We start from the raw sequence: 21,072 nt of genomic DNA on the forward strand, positions 1-21,072 counted from the left end.
TAAACAGGGCTCAAGCAAGGCAAAAAAAGCAGTCAGGGGGATAAATAAAATTTCATATATAATAAACAGTAAATACTGATCTGCCTTAGTCATATGAACTGGTTTCGCTGACTTGTCCTCCTCCAAGTCTATTAAGTTTAATGCTTCTGTGTGAACACTCAGAGTTTCCATTAAGTATGGTACTGTACGTCTGATCCCAGGATGACGCTCTGATATTCCAAAAATAATTTAATACATAGAAATTCCAAAATATATCATCATAAGCCTGCAGTTTGAGTATCAAGTCTGCCATGTTATGTAAAATATATTGGTTATATAATGGGATTTTAATCAGTCTAGCTGCATAAATGCAAATATTAGACCATTATTAGGAAACTGACCTCTCTCTGACTTTGCATCTATTATGCTGGAAGTCAGAGAGAAAGTGGCTTATGTATATACAGGGATTTAGATGCTACAGCTTCACAGGTGTCTAAAACTCAAAGCTAGTTTGGGGGTTTTGTTCCCGACAAATATAAATACATTTAAAATGTAACTGGGGAAAGAAACTGGAATGTGGTAAGAACTTCAAACTGCTCCAAAGTCTCTTTTGGGATGGACCAAATTGAAGCCTTTGGGGTTACAGATATCCCTAAAGCCAGTGCTCCTCATCTCTTGATATACACTGAGAGAGAACTGGAGAGCTGTAGTCTGCCTTTTTCTGCTGGAAAGCAGATAATGCTCCTGAGCTAGCAGAAATCAGGACTCACTAGCAGGAGGACATATGGGAAGAGCAGCAGGGATTTCATCCAGGCAAAGCAATGTTCATACATAACATCACAGCCAGTTGTCACAGTGGTCAGATAACAGTGCCAAGCCCTGGGGAAAGGCAAGGCAGCAAACGTTTGGAGAGCAGTGGTGTTGTGTAGAAGTCCTCCCTGCTGGGGAGCAGGAGCTTTGGAGATGGGAGCACGTAAAAAGAGCTGCTGTGAGTTACCTGGAAAAGAAAGAAATGAAGTGTACTATACATAGAAGTAGGTGCATCATTTTATAGCCACGAAGCTGATTTTGCAGGTTGCACAACTTGAAAACCCTAAGTAGGGCACTATCTGAAATTGCATGGCCTGATGTTACTGACGGCCAACCATCTGTCCCCACGGGCTTTCAAATCAGGAAAGCATTGCTTTTACTAAGAGCAGGCGGTCTATATGGTGGAGGTTTTAGTAAGTGAATTAGGTGAACCTTCTGACTTTTCAGCCTGAGGTAAAAGCAGACTGAAAAAAATAGAGCCAAGTTCAACTCTGCAAGTAAGTTAACATAACTGAATTAAATACTTTAATTTCACATATTTTCTGGATAAGTAAGTTGAAGTGGGGCAGACTCTAAAGGGCTGATGTGGTCTTTAGTGTCTCTAGTTCAAAGACGTAGTTTTCCCAGCAGCTCCGGTAACCCCCTACTTTGTTCTCTCACAGCATCTTGAGCATTAGACATTTGTTAGAGAATTAAATCTCACAGTGCTCTGCTGAGGAGGTAACCCCGTCCTCCTCTTATGGGTGGAGAATGAGCATATTCACTAAGGGAGCAGGAGAGGGGAGCTGGAGGGAAGCTGGCAGGGAGGGGGCACTGAAGGAGTGCATTGGAAGGCATGAATTGGGAAGCATTGGGAAGCATTCCCAAGGGGATGCTCAGTCTCTCACATCTTCTGTGTCCTGGGACAGGGAATTACCTGCTCATAAAGAAGTGAATCACGTGCCCAACGTGACACTGAAAGTTGTAGCACAGGCTGGTCAGGGTCCCTCCTGTCCCTGGGCTTTAACTAGAAATCAGTTTCTCCCCTCCTTCCCTGCAAATCTATAGAGCACACAACCAGAGCAAAGGACAACTGTTCTTGCTACCTTGCAGACCCTTTTTGCAGGCAGAGCTGTGCACATGGGCTTCCTCCATCCATGCAAAGCTCCCCTGCTGCCTTCACTTGGGCGCTGCACAGGGCCCAGGGGCTTCCTGGCCTGCATGGTCCCAGCTGGGCTTTCAACTTTCCCTGACAGCGAGCTAGCTCCTTGCTGCCAAGTGCACACTGAGAAAATGCTGTAGTTTAAAACGTGGCATAAAAGTGCTATTAATGCTTGGAGTGCTGATGGATTTTTCCCCTTGTACAGGATATGAAAAGAAAAGTAAAAAAAAAAAAAAAGATTTTTTAGCCCTGTAAGATTAAACAATCATCATGGTTTTAAGGGCTTACTCTGCTGGCATGCAGACTGCTGGCTGAGAACTCTGAGTGTAATTGGATGCAGCATCGGATTCATTTCTATGGGCTTTCCCGGGGCTTTTTGTTTGACTTTTCATTTTTAACACACTGCAGAGTTGAAGTGATCTGTCCCTGGAAATGCCTTTGGGTGTGAAGCTGTAACGTTGTCATCCCCCCTCAGCCTATATTTGGGCAGCACCTAGCTGGAGACCACAGCCTGGGGAGGGGAGGTGGAGAGGAAGGTTGCTCAGTGTATGAATTTGGGCTATTGTTCAAGGCACACATCTGCCTTAAGAAATCGCACGGCACAGGCCGTTACTTATTCAGATGCAGAAGCTCCTTCCGTCCCACAAGACAGCCCATTCAAGTCACATGCCAGAGGTCTCAGCAGAATGGGCTGCAGCTGCTTCAAATCTGCTGTCTAACATCAGAAGCAGTTGGACAAACTGTGCCGTACTGACTACAGTCAGGCTCCCCGGCGCCGAGGAAGACAGGGAAAAGATTTGGGATCCCAGCACTATGTTCTCAGAGGATCTGTGGCTGGAAAATGAGAAAAGCTGTGCCGTTGTTCACAAGTCGAAGCGAGCGAGAAAGCGCCAAGAGCTCCTGGCCGTGGCCCTGGGGGTGAAGGTGGGATTCAAGGGGGCACTTTTGTGGCAACCTCTGAAACTCTTTGCCTATTCACAGATCACCTCCTTGGTCAGAAGAGCAGCCTTAACTCAAAACGACAACCACTTCAACTATGAAAAAGCACACAATTTTAAGGTAAGCACAACTTCCTATTTTCAGCTAAAAAGTTCTGTTTAGATGCCTCACATTTGATTTTTTACTGTGATGGGGTTTTCATGCACCAATCTCTATTAGCTCTGAGAAAAGTGTTGAAAAAAATAATTTTTCTTTCTACTTTAAGTCCTCTTGACTGCATTCTTAATATGCTTTTAAATAGGCACTTAATCCAACTAACAGGTTTTCTACTCATTTCACTACTTGGCTGGCATTTTAGCTCTTTTTGCCCAGATTTAGTTTTCTTTTTTGTTCAGAAACAAGGTACTTCATATTGATAGTTTTTATCTTAAAGTGTATCTACTTTTAAACGAGAAAAAGGCCCCTTTTCAAAACCTAACTATTGTCAGAAGCCAGTAGCATTTTACCAGCAAACATTCTGATCATTTCTTCTTTTCAGAAGTTGAGGGAGCTGGGGTGCTCCCCAGCAATAAAGCAGAGCACAGCGGTGGTATTGTCTGCTAGCTTTTGTTCCACCACCATATGCTAAGGAAATGCTCTCAGAGTCCCACTGAGCTGTAGGATCTGAGCTTGTGTTTGCTTGTCAAACTAAACCAAATAGCTGGACAAACACAGGGATGTTTAAATGGATCATCTTTTGACTGTCTTATACATACAGAATCAGATTCTCGGGGCTTTTTGCCCCAAGTGCTGTGTCTGGCATGCTGCAGCAGGGAAGTGACTCAGCTTTGGAAACAGACCTTCAAGGCAGCTTGTACTAAAATGTTTTGCCAAAAGGACTGTGCTGGTTTCAGAGTATGCCAGCCAGTTACCATATCTAATGCTGTCAAATTGTGGTTTCATGCTTATCGGGATGGATACAGAGAGAATAAGAGGCTGTAACAAGACAAGAAAGGAATGCGTCTCAGCTTTGAAACCTCAGTTTACTTAATGCTCCTTGAGGATGCTGATCTGGGTCACTGTCAGAATAATTCAACTCATTAGCAGAAAGAGAATTTACTGGTATTTATCATGGCCTGTCAAAAAAAGGAGAAGCACTGATTAAAATTATTTCACTGATTTCCTGGTTTAGCAAAAGAGCTTCACTTCTTGTTTTTCTATGTATTCCACTGTGCAGGCATTGCTCTCCTCTGCAGTGCTTCTGCTGTAGTTGGTAAATCAATAATTTAATATTAGTGAGCAAAGCAAATAATAGCATCCTTCTTCTCATTCCCCCTCCTTGACCCAGTCTATAGAAAAGTCAATATTTATCTCACTGATCAGCACTGAAGGAAATAGGGAAAATACTCTGAGTTTTCTTGCTTGATTAAACCAGCTTTCATTCTTTCTGGGTTTTGCCCTCATTATCGTTTAATATCAAAACTATTTTAGTTTAACTAGAAAATATTTTCTCATGACTGAGACTTCTTTCCACTTTGACCCATGCATTCTTTCCTCTTCAAAATTCCCCTGTTTTGGCTTTGATTTATAATTGGACATGTGCCCAGTTAACTTTGCGTTTGCACAATCTAGCTGTTGTACAGTCTCTGTTCCTTTCTATTTCAAAAGAGTCATAGTTCAACTGGAAAATCACATGATTCATGTATATATGTATTCAAAGGCTTGACAGGAGAAATTACTGTTTTATCCTAGTAAAGGCAATAAAAAACCTAGGGAAGAAACATTGTCCAAAAAGGCAAGTCAAAAGTGTTACATTTACTTAATGAACAAATACGTTCATTATGCAAATACAGTTAGTTTTCCGAAGGAATATATTAGAACATGGCTAGCTCTAGAACAAAAAATGTGGGTAGAACATCAGAGTAGAATTATTTAGATTTAGAATACAGATAAATTCAAGTCTAATATCTTTAATATATTCCATATTCATTACATTAAAGGGTTAAGAAATCATACAGAATGGCTTTATGGGTCCTGGGGCAAAATTCTTAATGGCTTTCGACAGCACTCAGGCCATGATGATATGGGATTTATCTGAAGGAGAAAGCTATTTTGCAGGCATTCAGTGAATTGTCTTCCCCATTTTTAGTTGAATACTGACGTGTATTGTATCATTCATTTTACTTTATAGGAACAAAGGTTATGTGTCAGTGTCCCTCATAATCTTGTCGCAGGCAGTTCTTCATGAACAAACAGGCACTTTTTAGCTCTTGTCCTTTAGCCATGAAGAATCTTAAAAATGAAGGGCACATTTTTAGTGAAGCTGATGAGATTTTTGTAGATCATACACTGAAGATCTTACCTACTGAAAGAGAGAAGGAACAATAGAAAGAAGTAGACTTACGGCAAAAATTCAGAGCAAGGACAGTTCTCCCTCTATCCTTTCCAAGCTAATACAAAATAAAAAGGAGTAATGGAGTTTGAAGCATAAGGGTGCCATGTTATGCCCTTCTGAGCATCCGCTTTCTCATTCAGCCTCTCTTCCAAATTTCAAGGTACTCATGGCAAATGAACAAAAAAAAGGTTAGTATCCAGACTGATTTGTTAAGCTGGGTTCATCCTGACCACACAATGCAGTCACAGGGAGTTAGGTTTGGAGCTGGCGTCTGTCTGGCGGGACAACTTTGCATAAGCCAGGGTAGACATACCATAATTCAGGAAAGAGAATAAATCTCTGAAGCCCTGTTTAGAAAAAACACAGAGGTATTTCTGTAACTATGTGGGTGTCACCCTGACTGGATCACAAAGTCCTCCAGCATCTCATTACAGTTAGGATCCAGCAGGCTTACTGGGTTGTGCTTTACCTGCCAACTTCAGTGGGGTCCTTGCTGGTGGTGAGGTCAACCTTATGCCTGCAGACAGGAATATGGGGTTTGGGGATGCTCCGTGTGTTTTGTTCTAGGCTGGGAATTCATGAGAGGGCCTCTGTACAGCTTTAAGTGAGCAAATACAGCTGAATAATGTGCATTTAGCACAGTATTGTGCCTGTTTGCCACTATAGCATGAGCAAATCCCATTTGTAGGCAGGCCAGCAGAGTAGAGGCAGCTGATTACAGACAAGTCAGAAGATCTGCTGGGAAAAAGGACACTCTGGGATAAAATTCCCCTTGTGTTAATCACTGCAGATCAACACTGCTTCTGGGAAACAAAGGGCTTGGGTGAGGCATTTTTACAGACATAATGAAGATTATGTGTATGCATTTAAACAAAAATAGCAGCACAGTCAGCTTTTCCTTGCAAACAGCTCAGGTCCAGCAGGAGTCCACAGGAGAGTACAAATGTGCATATATTGAGGTGAAAGTATATAAAAAAAACTTGTTTTCTTTAGAGGCAAGCAGAAAAGTCTTTAAACTCAGTCACATAAACAGCAAAATTGTCTCAGAACCAGCACTATATAATGCCTGTAAAACCCATACATTTCAATTGAAGGCAATGTTTTAGTTTGTTTCTGCAATATTGCTTTAAGGGAGTATTAATTTTTTTGCCACTATATTGCCACTCCTTAACTTTGGTCTCAGTTTCTCCCTCTGTGAAAATGGGAACACCCAAACACTAAAAATGAACAAGATAGCACCCGCAGCATGGGGGGAATTCCATTATTTGGAAGCAAAGGCACCAGAGGACCAAAGGGCAAAGGTGAGAGCACAGGAAGACAATAAGAAGAGTCACACAGTGTAGTATTGGGTGAGGTTGTCCCACAGAGAAGAGAGGATGAATGTAAGCAACAACTTTTCACTGAAAGAGCTGGAAAGGAAACAGAGTGAAGGAGTTACACATTGTGGAAAGAAGACGAAAGACTGAACAAGATAAGTGCAGTGTATAGTCTGAAACATCATGTTTTGGCCTACATGAAGAAATATTTCCCTGTAAATTCTTTTTAGAAGTCAGAATTATGTATCAACTGTAGCCCAAGCAGCCGGAGCCCATGCTCTGAGTACACAGAGAGGTCTCCCAAGACTGCAGGATGAGGTAGGGACCAGTAATAAATAGATCTTCATCACGTTTCCAGAACACCTCAACCCAGTCCATTTGTAATGATGTGGTTAAAAAGGATGGGGCAAAATTTAAAAACCCATCTCAAAAACCTGAGACCAGCTGCTTCCTCTCCTTGTTTAAAATAGAAATGAGGCCAATCTTGCAGGCAAAATTCCCATTTACTATTCAAAAGTGCTGTGCACAAGCTTTGGGCTGCGTTCGAGTGTCGTGTTCATAAGAACAGACTTCCTCATTATTTCTTTAAAATTAATGGCAGGCCATAAGAGATTTGGTTCAAAACTTCATCTTAAGAGATTTTTTGCACCTTCATTAAAAACTTCTGAAGATCTCCCTTTTCCAGTTAGACATAGCAAACATTTCCCTGTTTCAACTTGACCAGAAGCCACCACAACTAGCTTTTCACAGGACATCTCAGCTGGGAACTGGCCGTTTGAGCTAAAATGCAGAACAGTGAAAAACTGAAGTGAATGAATAAAGAGAACTAAACCTTTTGAGGGCCACCAAGCAGAAGGGAACAAGGGAAGGACATGCAGTCAGCACTTCTCAGGTGGAGCCCTCAGCCAGCGTTGATGACTTTCACGTTAATGACAGGAGAGATCAAGAAATAATCAGCTAGCATTTTCTAAATATGCCACAGTGAGATCAGCTGGAATAAGCTTTATGTAAAGTGAGCAAGTAGGCCCCAAATATCCTAGCAACTGTGATGGACATTAAATGTGAAATGCAGTGGTTTTAAACATCCTGAATGAGCTTTTACAGCCTCCTCTCACAAAGTTAGCTTTTGTAAATCACTGCAAAGCAGAAGACAGCGATCTTCCTACAGCAGATGATTTTCACCTGCAATTAAATGCAGGTACAGACCTACTAATTATGTGGTTATCAGTCTAAAAATGGGAAAGATGCAGGCATAATTATTTGTATCTATAGCTTTGTATCCACTGGAGGTCACATAAAGCATATGCCTGAAACTCAGGTCATCAGCTGATGTTAGGTATGGATGTTTACTCCCACTAAAAGCCATGTCTGAAAATTCGTGCTACTCACCCTGAAAAATACAATAAAATGCAAAAGAAGTATGTGTCTGTATCTGTCAATCTACGTCAAACTTTATTGCAAAGTGTTGTTTCCCAGGGCTACACATTTTTCTGAGGGGTAAAATACCATTTCAAAAAATAAATATGACCAGTCAGACATTCCAGTTTTGACCTTTTAGTATCACAAGGGAGGAAGAATTACTATTGCTTTAAGCTTATTCATGCAATTCAATTATTGACTGTGAGTAGTTGGTCAGGAGTCATTTGTGGTCAGGGTCCCATTTTTATCCTTAATCAGAAAGAGAGGTCAGTATTAAAATCATTCCTGAGGAATGGACTCAAGAGTACAGGCTTGTGTAGGTGTGATCCTGCAGACAAATGGGGCCAAAACATTAGCAAGGCAAATGCTTGGCTTAAAACTTCACAAAGTTTATCTGAAAGGGCAATGACCATTTTTTTCACTCTATGAAAAGAGCAGCTTCCCCAACCCAGGGGGTTGAAGTGGCCTTTGAGCCATCCACCTGATGGGTAAACAAGAGCAGAGACAAGGAAAAGAAAGCATTACCAGCCAGAGTGTGCATGATTTATGTTTTGTTAAGCTCAGTTAAGCCTCTGGCCAGAACTAGCTCATACCATGTCCATTCACACGGGTGTAGACCTCACTATTTACTCTTGGTTTCAATGAAAATGAAATGCTTACTTTACCAGAACATGTATCTTAAATAAAAAAAGTCTTCCACTGTAGCCTTGGAAAAGCAGTGGAGTAAGCAGTGGTGGTATGCAAAGCCTGGCCAGGAAGCTGTGGGCTCTGTCAGCATGCAGGTAATTTTATTCCTCCGTATTTACTTATGTGTGGACTGCAGCAAAATGAAGTTTGGTCTATTGAAAAAGAGCCTACTGACATCTTTTCCCTCTGTGAGTTCAGTTTACTCACTAGAGTGGGGAAGGGTGTCGTTTACCACTGATGGATTCCCATGTGCAAAGATCATTACCCAACTGCTGCCTGGAGTGGCTGCACAAATCATTCATCCCTGACACGTATTTACAGCAATCACCTCAAGTTTTTTTCAGTGTTGTTGCATAGAAATGCATAACGCCATAGTCATAGTATGTTCAAACCTGAGCAGCGCTCTTAGAAGATGGGTTTCACACCGGATCTGTGGTCACACATGGTTATGGGGAACCAAAACATGGTGCATTCGAAGGGATGAAGGGACTTTCTGTCACTGCATTTCCCTTAGTTTCAAATGATCAGCTGAAGAGCATTTGAATCTCAGGAACATTCCTGTTTTGTTTGAGCTACTCAAATAAAAGCACTGACTACAGTTCCTTGGATTACTAGTTTTACTTTTTTCTCCTTTGACTAGTAAACCTGGTTTCCTGCCCTTTGCTATAGCTAAAATGTCAGCTAGCAAAAATGATTTGTTTTCAGTGTTGTACACAGCCCACTTCTCTGTTATGTTAAGCCTATTGAAAGAGAAAGATCCAAGCAAATTTCTGTTCCCATGGTTTATTTCATCTAGACTTTCGAAAGATGTGGGCACTGTGTGCTAAAGATTTACTCCTCCTGAGTCTTCTGTTGTTTATCTGTTTCAGCTGTTCCATCTGTCAGACCATCTGCCTCCCAGTGACCCCATTTCTTCTTTTTTTACCTCCCTATTTGTATTACAGGTCCATACGTTTCGAGGTCCACACTGGTGTGAATACTGCGCCAACTTCATGTGGGGTCTCATCGCTCAGGGAGTGAGGTGTTCAGGTAGCCCTTCAACATTTTCTGTCATTCTCTTGAAATGCTCAGACATCTCTCACACTCCCAGCCTGCACTCCCTGCAGGAGAGGGGGTAGGGATTACTTTACAGAATAAGGCAAGAAACCCTCCTGTGCAACTTAGACTGTTGTCATTTTCCCCATTAGCTGGTTTAGAAATGAAGCCACCAGTCACTGGTCACTGAGGGTGACATCCTTTCGGTAGTACATTACATTGGTCATGTGTGTACCTTGGTGCATTGATCTTTATTGATAACTTAACCACAAAGAATTGATCTTTATGGTTAAGTTATTCCTGAATGTCTTAAGAAACAAGCCCTGGAAATGGCAGACCCAGCCAGCAACTAGGCTTCATAACTCATCATTTTGCCACCAATTGCTGAGAAGTGCCTTTGTCTGCAAAAAGACTGTCACCTGTTTCTTATAAAAATACCATCCATGCATTGCTGGGAGCCTGAAGAATCGCACCTTGAGGGAAAGCAAAAAACATGACCTTCATTTTCATAGAAGGATTAGTTTTCTGGTGCCACTATAACTGTATTAGCATTTTAATAGTGCTTTAATTATTTAAAATTTGTTTGTTCTTTTGTGGAAAATAATCATCTTGATAAAATGCAATAATCATCACATCATGAGCTTTTCAGTTCAGCAAGGAAAAGTATTCAATGCCCTGCAAATGGAGTTTCATTCTTTCTACAGACCTTCAATCCCTTCCATGTCTCACCTGAATATGCTTCTGTTTTACCTCTCCCTCCCTGACCTTCTCATCTCAGATTGGCACTGAACGCATCCGACCCTGACATCTGCCTTTCATGGATAGAGGAGATGGTTGTTACCTAAAATTTAGACCATAGTTTGAAGGATCAAAATACCTTTCACAAATGCACAGTTTTAATAAGTGTGGTCTCAGCTACTGCTACATGTTGTCTGCGTGTAGATGAATAATGGTAACACAAAGAACATGAGGACATTAAAAAAGAGGAAAATTAATAGTAGTTTGCTTTTCAAGCTATTTGATCTTAAACACATACACAAAAACTGACCTCACTAATGCATAGCGCTGTTTTTGTTCACACACATAAAATATTAAACTTATGAAAAGGCTTATTTATTTAATATGAAACATAACACTCTCCCTCATTAAATTACAAACATCTAACTCTAAGCAGACAGATGCATTTGGATTTAACTTTACCTGCTTGGAGAACAGCACTGAAAACAATACAAGGAGGATCCTGACTGCAGCTGCTCACACTTTTTTAGATTTCACAGAACAATAATGTATTATGCAGTAATAACTGTATGGAAAAACACACAAACACCAACGCAATTCCATTAAATGTGTAGGTGTGTTTGTAGTGATTATATTATTTTGCTTGATTAATATTTTATAGAGAATAATACTGAAATGTGCTGCAAGGAATAGTACCGTGTTTACATTTTTAATAGCTCAGGTGGTAAATCTACATGAAAAAACAGTAAGTAACTTGCTAGTGATGATGTTAGTCGCGTGAAGTTATCCCAAAGGGTGCTGTCAATGATGGGCATGACTGGGAAGGCATTAAATTAGGAATCAGAGTTATGTGAGATAATGTAACTCACAGTGGTGGCGTTTGCTTTACTGAGGCTTATAAATCCATTTGGCTGAATATTTGAATCTATTAGAAAAATTCAATTTGTGGAAGTGAAACAGTGATCTTTAAGTTAATAGAAACCTGCTAGTGCAACCAGGATTAGGATTTGACGCTGTAGTAAGACACCAAGAACCATTTGTAAAGTGAATAACTTTTTTACATCATGCCTTTCACAGCATTTTATATTCCTAAACTGACCTACAGGCTAAACACAGCGGACACTTTAGTCACCAGTAAAGTGATGAGACAGGGATGGGAAGGCTGCTGACGTGGCAAAGGGAGCCAAAATGCAACACTGCAGGAATGGGGAAGGGAGGCACTCTAGCTCAAAGCACTGTCCCAGTTTGAGTGCTCAGGTGAATTTTTGATCCTTCATCTGTTAGCAGCACTGAGCCACAAGCTGGCCAGCAGAAGACAGTCATTACTGTGCTAATCTTATAAAAGGCTAAACTATAATACCCAGTAGTTAAGTCCCATGGGTTCAAATGCAACACCTAGAGCTACATGTCTGGCAGTGAACTGACCCTGACAGCACAGGGGGGTGTGAGGGACATCCAAGGCTTTTACAGCTTTTTAACAGCTCTGCTGGAGCTCCCTTTGCCCACCATAGGTTTTTTACAGATTTCTATGCTCATCTTTCTCATCTCCATTTTATTTATTCTAGTTTTGCTGGCTAATGGGGAAGTTATGCCCCTGGCTTGATGTGGCCCAAGGAAATAAATTGTTAAACAAGACCTATTGGCGTTAGTATTAATTAATTAACCTTGCTAATTTTGTTTACAGACTGCGGGTTGAACGTACATAAGCAGTGCTCCAAATATGTGCCCAACGACTGCCAACCAGACCTCAAGAGGATAAAACGAGTCTACTGCTGCGATCTCACTACACTAGTGAAAGCCCACAATACCCAGAGGCCGATGGTTGTGGATTCATGCATTCGAGAGATCGAAGCAAGAGGTTTGTGAGCTTGGTTAAATGAACGATTAAATGAAGATGACTTGAATTAAGTGCTAAGCTAAGGACTGGGTAGTATGCTCATGCCCACTGAAGAAAGGATGAAAGGAGGGGTTTTTTTAGCTTAGGTGATACATTGCTTTGCATTAGCTAGTAAAATTAAATCATGGCATTTCATAATGCAATTTCCTGAAATGCTTTCTGAAACATGTCAAAACATGTATTACGTTACACTTCTGAAAGGGGTGAACTTTGAAGTGAACTTTAGTTTCATGTTTATGTGTCTTTTTTCATTATTTTCTTTTAACATACCTAGGGACACTTCCAATTTCAGAGTAATCAGTTTAAATCAAATCCTTCTTAATAACCTTTCCAGACATTATGGGCAAGAAAACAGAACTGATCAGACAAGTGAGGTCACAGGCAGTGGCGTTTTGTGGTATGTCACAAACTGTGCAGGGTTTCACATGATACTCAGCTGCTGACTGATGGATACCATGGATCAGGCTGGATGTCACAGCCAAGACTCCAGCTTGTGACAGGTTTTTGGTACACAGATGTGTGCCAGATTGAAGAAATACCATGTCCCTTCCAACACAACACAGTAACGATCACGTATTTTTGCTTTGGAAATCAAATGTGTATGTCGTGCTGCCCAATAAGCCAAATTTCCCTGTTAGTCATAGCTTCAGCACAGGAATCCCATAAAGTTGAACTCATGGCATCCCAGTAATCTGCATGGCAACACACTGATACTAGCTATAGAGATTTCAAACCCACGCATCATCTACTAAAATGAATCAAAGATTTACAAGTAAATCCCCTGCACAGCCCTGTAAAGCTCTACCAGGATTATATCATCATTGCAGGGACAAATAGAATAGTTTTGACTTAAACAGAAAAGCTTCACTCTGATGATATAGCAGGAAGCTATGTTGTATTTGAGATCTATTCACTTGTACATTTGTTGATTAAGATAACATCTGTGGCCACTTCATTTTTTCAACATCTTTAAATTTCTTTCTTTAGTTGCTATAGAACTATGTAAGATACGGATTTTGTTCTTAAGAAAACACAGTGTATTGGATCTTATAAGTATGTTATCACTGTGCATAGTCACAATTAGGATTTCTGGGATTAAAATAAATAAGGTGTGTGTAACTTTGCTTGGCTAGCTTTGCCTGCGCTGCTGGGCTACCTTGCATTTCATGTTGGTCTCAAGCAAATGAGGGGAGAGTTGTACAAGTAGAGGGGATATACTGATGTGAAGAAGAACAATATCCATCATATCTACCAACTGTGTATAAGTAAAAGCTGACAGCTAAACTGGGAACAAATGTGCTTATAGGGAAGGGCAGTCACTTACTTGCATTGCTATTTATCATTCAGCAACTGGTAAAATGAGAGGAGACCTTTAAAGCTTTGTTAATTGTAGCCAAATCCAGGAAAATCTCCCATATAAAATGAATAAATTATGATAATGTCATATGCCCCACCATTAGCAAATTGTAGTATTTTCCTCTAACATAATCAACCATGTAGCTAGCAAAATCAGAGAGTATAAATTCTAAAATTCTTTAATCCTTTAAAAAATTATTTTAAATTATCTTCGTCATTCCTTAAATAGCCCAGAGTTTCACATTATAATTAATATTTTGCTGCACTTACTAGATCTCTTGTTCTTGTTTTATTGTTTTTAAGCCTAAATATATGTTGTTTACAGAAACGAAGTTAACCAAGATCTTTCTGTTTCAGGTTTAAAGTCCGAGGGCCTCTATAGAGTCTCAGGCTTCACTGAGCACATTGAAGATGTGAAAATGGCCTTTGATCGAGGTATACCATTTTTTAATCTTGTACAATTTTAATCTTAGCTTTTAGTCCTAGGACTTTTTAGTTCTTCTGAGGTTTATATAGGTACCATTTTAACAAAACAGGCATATAAGCATTAGTACAGAAAGCATCCTGTCTTTTCTGAGTTCTTAAATTAATCTGTAGTCCCTTTCGTAAGAAGAAATAATATTTCATAGTTGGAAGGAATAATTAAACAGTAAGTAATGGTACGCAGAAGGCTGAGTGCTCAGGGGACCAGATGATTGCTCAACTTAGCAGCACAACCTGGGCTCCTAGTTCAAGTACGAGCCTAGATAGTACCAGGGGAAAAGTTCTTAGTCCTATCCTTAGTAGATTTAGTAGTGCATTACAATACAATAATCCAGTTATGAGAACCAGGAACTGCAATTGGAAAATCATTCCGCATGCAGCCTTGTAGAAAGCACTGCACCACTGTGCATGTGATTGCATCTGCACAACAAATGAGAGGAGCATTAGGGAGATTAGTTGTACACCATGTTGAAAATCTAATAATTAAAACACTGCCTGATTACCATCCAAGTAGCCCTTCTGGAATGATTTAGCTCATTACATTGGTTCTGGTTGTGCACACAATCTCTGCACACAGGACTGATTTTAAGTATACATGTAAGTGCGTGCAGAGTATGGATCATCAACAGAAGTACATTTTCAGGTACATTTAAGAAGTTACATAAATACTCTTCTCCTTCCCCATAAATAGTGTTTTCCTTCCTACTTAATTTTGTCCAGTTATTACCTCTAACATGTTTAGGGAGACAGACACAGTCCAATGATTGTAAGCCCGTGGGGACGAAGCAGGTTCAGGTCAAGCCACAAAGTCAGGCTGCAGGTCAGGGAACTGACCAGAAGGGTGCATGGGCAGGCACAGGCATGGCCATGACACAGCTGACGACAGCTACATGTCACTCAGTCAGGGACTGGGGGCCCACAGGCAGGAGGTGTGGGGGCTCCAGGGGAGACTGGACAGGGCCAGCAAGGTCTATGGGTGGCACGTCTTACTGCACCTGAATACTTCCTTGTTTGAAGACGGTTTGTCATGCAAACGTCGCTAGAAGTCCAACTAGGATTTTCCAAAGTGACTGTTTTCATGCTGTATCAAAATATCCTTTAAAAAATAATGCATATTTGAAAATGTATTGGATGTTGCAGTTGTGAACGCATGCATATATACACATAGGTCAGCCATGGTTTGGGCGAAAGAGATGCACGTTGATATAGGACTGCTATCAGAGGAAGATGATAGATTTTGCAGATGTGCCACATGAAGCACTGCTACTGGGAGGGTCACAGTCCCCATAGGTCCCACTCTGTTCCTCTGCATGTAGATCTGGCCTGGCAAACCCTTTCATTCTGGGTATTATTTCTCCTCTAAGTATCTAACCTGAATGAAACCTCGAAGGAGAAGCACAGGTTGAAGAGGGAAGAGTTTGAAGAAAGCAAATGGAGATTTATGTCTGAGCATGACTTTAATACTGCTGCAGCTGTAGTTCCTTTGCGAATGCTTTGAACCACTGGAGTCAGTTCAGTTTTACACACAGCTATCTTTTATTATTGCCTCTACTCATGGAATAATCTGATGGCAATATACGCTTGAATTAGACCCACAGCAAGGAAGAAAGTGTGATTTACTGGCAAAGAAGGCAGCACTTAGAAACAGGAAGAGTAAAGTCAGCAGCAGTATCAGATTTCCAAAGGGAAAAGAGAATGGATAAATATGGAAGCAGAGAAAGCAAGAACCGAGTTGCATACAAAGGCTGTGGGGAAAACCATTGGGCATAAGTTGATAAAACGCTGTCTTAATTTTCTTTAAACAATCTCATAAGGGAAAGGGGCTAAGAAAGGAGAGTGTTGCCATGAACAGTGCTAAAAGCAGTGGAACAGTGAGCAAAATGTTGTTATGAGAATTGCATGACTAGAGACCAGAAGCTCAGAACTTCCAAAACTTTGCAGTTCTGAAATGTTTTTTTTTCCCCTGAACAGAGATGGAAAAGCAGAACGAGTTGGGGGGTTTTAGGTCGGGGTTTTTTGCAGGAAAGGATTAAAGAAACTAGACTTTTTGTTCTGGCTTGCGGGCTGTGCAGCTAGAAGGTGGATGTCAGCTGGCAGAAAGTTGAATTGGCAAGATGCTTCCACCCTGACAGCTCAGGGTTTGCTTCCCTGTCAGATCCAAGTTAGAGAGACAGGGGCCCCACCCACTCCTTTGCATCCCAACCCCATGGGCAGGAGCATCACTTTTCTGCTGCCTGATTACCCCTGCTTAGCTCTAGAAGCCAGAGCAGCAGGGAGTGGACTGTCCCAAGGACGTGGAATATCCCAGATCTCTGTCCCAGATGACAGACCTGGGAGAGGAGGGAGCTGAGAGCCAAGTGGCAGGTCTCACCTCCAGCAGTGCCTGGAAGGCTTTTGCTCAAATTTCACTTTCTGCCTAGAAGGTGAAGTTTCTGGGAGTTTCAGAACTGTTGTTTCCACATTCACTACAGGAAATTAACATATTTTTTGCAAAAGTAAAAAAAAAAATTAAAGGAAAAATTGTGTCTGAAATATCAAGTGGAAAATTCCTGATCGGTTCTGGTTAATAGACTGATGTTGCAGCAGAAATAGCCATATCTGTGGCCACGTCACTATCTCAGACATCTCTGGAGCACACTGCATAGCAGAAGGTAAATATGTTTTTAAAGAGCTTGGATAGTTAGCTGTCAGAGGAGAAGCTGAGAGCAGGGGTATGAACCAGAGAAAAGAACTCTCTTAATCTAATGGATAGTCTTGACACAATACTCAAGGATATGCACTGGCCAGGAATAAATTTAGTTTGACAATTTCAAGACCACTTTTAACCATCTGAAAGCAAGGCTCTGAAACAACCTTGTAACAAGAGTAGGGATAAAAACCTTAACTAGTTTTGAAATGGAAGTTGAGGGGTTTATGAGAAGGGTTATATGGCGTAGTGCCTGCAACAGCAGAGCACTCTGCCATTACAGAGGTCGCTCCCGGCCCATTGTTTCTGAGTCAGTCCGCAGGCACCTGGCTAGAATGCCAGTGTGCTTTTGCATCCCTGGAAATACAGCTTTTAATAAATGGGTTTGAAAATAAATTAGCAAGGAGTCCTCTCATTTTAATGTGCAGGATGCATCCTTCAAATAATGCCAGCAAGCTTTCTGGTTTCCCAAGCTCTTTGTCAAGCCACAGGAGCCAGAAGACAGCATGATACAGGGATGATGCAGAGCTGACTTGGCCACAGGGTACCCACCTCTCCTACTGATTTCATGTGCAGCTGAAGGGGTGCAGTGAAGACAAACCAGCCCTCCCTCTGACTAATTCTGCTCTGCCAAAGGGACACTCACTTGTTGCTTCCAAAGAATTATAGCAAGAACAAAAAGCAAAGGCAGCTTTGAAAGTTAGCATCGCAGGAAGAGAATGGCATCCCGCATAACGTTATTTGGGCCCAATGAAGCTGTGATAGTTAGTTTTAAAACAGGAAGATTTAAACTAAGACTCCCTTCCAAAGCCTAAGCAGTGTAAATACCCCTACTGTAAATTAGCATTAGGCTCTCTGAGGCACTGACAATGTTCCATTTTAGTGATTTTTGTAATGAGAAGGAGGGGAATAATGTGGATTTATTTAATCTGGTGAATGTTGGTGCCGTAGAACAACAGTTGCTCTCTGTCAGCATTGTTGAGTTGTGGCGTTGTAGCATCCAGAAAACCCTCATTGTGCACTTTATTCACAGAGCTGCCATTGTCACCAAGGCATTCTGTCCTCCCACTTGTTTGTATGACTGGCTGGTACAATACATTTGCTAAAAATATGATGCTGTTAAATATTACATGAGTACTTAGTGGCATTCTAACTCATACTCACCTTTTTGCCAGTGTAGCTGAAAACCTGTCAAATGCAAGAAAAAAACCTCACGAAGAAGCATGTTAGCACGGTGAAGGCTGTGCCATGAAAACAAAGTGTTAAGGAAAAAGGAACTTAAATAGAAATGTAATTCAGTATTCAGAAGGCATAGCTGAAGCTTTAAGAATGTAATACTTACTATGTTTTTTCTCTAATAAAACTATTGATATATTTCTATGGCATGCAAAGTCAGCTGAAACCTTTAAGGAACAGAATAAAGACTTTCTTTGTCTTAAGCTATTCAAACTTCCATATAATGCAACAAAATATGTTGAGAGTCAGAGTATCAGGGAAAGAGAAATGACAACGTTTGAGTAGTATTACATTTGTAAAGCTGAAAATGAACTAAAAATCCAAAACTTTAGAAAAGATTGTATGAACATATGGTCACTGCAATGATACTGAAAATACAAATTACAGTCTGAGGAGAGTTACTGTATTGAAAGGTGAAAAAAAAAGATTGTGGTAATGCAGAAAGTACCACATGAAATAGATGTAGTTCATACAGTATGCTACTGCATAGGATCCTCTGTGAAACATCCTCTGTGTCATGACTTTACTGACAATGAATTACAAGGGCTTTCAATTGCTGAAACTGAAAGAAAAAAAAAAAGAAAATCCAAAGTCTACCAAAGTAAAGTAAAAATCCCCCTCCCCCTACATGCCCACTGCAGAAACAGATGCATTGTTACACTCACTTTAAAATAATCTTCAGTGCATTTCCAATAGCTGTACATTTGTCTCTGAAGCAAAGAGGAAAATCTCTGACTCAGGAATTAATTCATTTTTCCTACAGTAAGCAAATATGTAAGTAAGAGGGATGTTTGAAGTACATTGTAGTCTGAAGTACCTCTAGCTGAAGTGCCCCTTTAAGGAAGCTTGCTGGGCTGCTTTGTAAAAGTACTAAATAAATAACACTTCCATTTAGTGTACTGGTGACCTGGATAATAGATGCAACCTTCTGCTTTGCTGTATCTGTTCTGATGCAGCTGCTGGCTCCTTAGAGGTATCTGTTTTCAGTGGAGCATTTTGAGTGCTCAGTGTCCATCAATTAAATAGAGCTCTCCACACAAAGCTTTACAAGGCTAATGCTACTGTGCCTGGAACGTGTGGATTAAACAAAAGATTGGGGCAGTGTAAACATCCTCCTAGGGCTTATTGATGCTGTATTAAATTAAATGCTGATGGATGTATTCAGACTGCTCAGCTGCATCAAGAAAGGCTGTTTGTTTTAAACACTTAAGCATATAATCTCCTCTCGATGAGAACATGTAGTGCTATTAGTCTTAATGAGAATTATGTGCATACATCGGACAGGACATATCCCTTCAAGATTAATGCCATAGGTTTGTATAAAATGTCTACAATCAATATAAACTCTTTTACTCTGCTGTGAAAGCCTTTATCACCATCTTAGACACCGTCTATCAAGCACACCCACTCATCTGTCTGTATCAGGGCATGTCTACAAGTACTAGTTATTGAGAGACAAGCAAGGCAATGGCTTTACTGCATGTCAGCACCTCGGTGGTAACAGCCAAAGCTTACGCTTCACCTCCTGGGAGATACAAACAAACTCTTCTCTGTTGTTCAAGCAAGCAAGCATAATACCCCACTCACGGTATGCTCCTAATCTTCACCACCTCCTGTGAAAAAAGAGCTACTATCCATACTTGAAAGGTGGGAATAAGGACTACGGGGTATAACAACTGGTGTCTAAGAAGGCTGAAATGAAGCTGGGGGTTAAATCCAGACAGCCCTGGCCCCTGCCTGACCAGTGTCCTATCCCATCTTTCTACTGGAAGGGCCAGGAAGGGAGGACAGCAGAATTTCTTGGTCTGGAAAAAAATGTGGGTATGAGGGTACTAGGTAGCACAGAACAGATGTAGTAATTCGAACTTGAAAAACAATAGTGATCCAGCCTCACTGCTAGTTCTTGTAATGTCACTCACTGCAAGCCATGCGTTGGTCAAAGGCTTACCAGCAACACTTGTGGATGTTAAGCTCGTGATTAGAAGTGCTCTGTAATGAAGTTCTGTGTTACAGTATGCAGCAAACAAAATGTGTGTCACTTCAGTTGCATAGTTCGTCTATTTAACTCTTCATGCATTACAAGTATCCATATTCATTTAACAAATTGTGATCCACATTTCAGCATAAATTGTATAGCTAAATGCCATAGCATGTCTATTTAAATTCAAATCTTTGCAATAAATAAGTCAAATATTAAGAGATCAGGGGACATCCAGAAAATAAGGCAGCTTTCTGCCTAGCTTATTGGTATAGATAGATTGCTGCAGGACTTACAAGATTTGGATGTTTACTCTGACTTTTCCCACTGGTCTCCTGAGGGTCAATGAAAATTTATGTTATTTCTCTGTGCCTCTGTTTCCCCACATGAAAATGGTTCATACTTCTGTGCATTGATCTGTAGATACAAAATACAACATCAGAACAAGTTATTAATAGCTTACTTTCAGTGAATGGGCTAAATTCAATACATATATTATTAACATGATTTGTTATCCAACATTAAAACAGTATGTGTGAGATGGTACACTGCAGATATTGTTGATGTAATCATCAGCCCCTCCAAAAGATGTAAGCAAATAAACTGTTTGCTAAAAGATAAAGAACTACCATTCCTCATTCATATACAGTAAATTTGGTAGCAATATATTTTCATTAAAGCCTTCCAAATGCTTTCAGGTTGTTTTTTCTTGTCAGATTGGACACAATAAATCTACATTAGAAGCCTAGCCTTGCTTCAGTCAAAATTAGCCTGGTTTCAAAAAGATTTCTTCCTCCTCTTCTAGATGGTGACAAGGCTGATATTTCTGCCAGTATTTATCCAGACATAAACATCATTGCTGGAGCACTGAAACTATACTTCAGAGACTTACCCATTCCCGTGATCACCTATGACACCTATTCCAAGTTCATAGAGGCAGCAAGTAAGTATTGCATAGTAATATGTACTAACCTTTAATTACATTTCCCCTCCATAAA

The 21,072-nt window shown here is 40.6% G+C and overlaps 1 protein-coding gene across 2 annotated transcripts in view; it reads left to right on the forward strand.

Annotated features, from left to right (window-relative positions):
- CHN2 (chimerin 2) overlaps positions 1-21,072 on the forward strand; it is a 167,415-nt gene that overhangs the window by 139,313 nt on the left and 7,030 nt on the right. For both annotated transcript variants that reach the window (XM_030476815.1, XM_030476824.1), the window contains exons 7-11: positions 2,912-2,989; positions 9,610-9,694; positions 12,123-12,296; positions 14,049-14,126; positions 20,880-21,017. In XM_030476815.1, the coding sequence (XP_030332675.1) occupies positions 2,912-2,989; positions 9,610-9,694; positions 12,123-12,296; positions 14,049-14,126; positions 20,880-21,017 (553 nt within the window). The remainder of the gene's footprint in view (positions 1-2,911; positions 2,990-9,609; positions 9,695-12,122; positions 12,297-14,048; positions 14,127-20,879; positions 21,018-21,072) is intronic.

Source organism: Strigops habroptila, chromosome 1 (genome assembly GCF_004027225.2).
Source record: "Strigops habroptila isolate Jane chromosome 1, bStrHab1.2.pri, whole genome shotgun sequence".
NCBI classification, from domain to species: Eukaryota; Metazoa; Chordata; class Aves; order Psittaciformes; family Psittacidae; genus Strigops; species Strigops habroptila.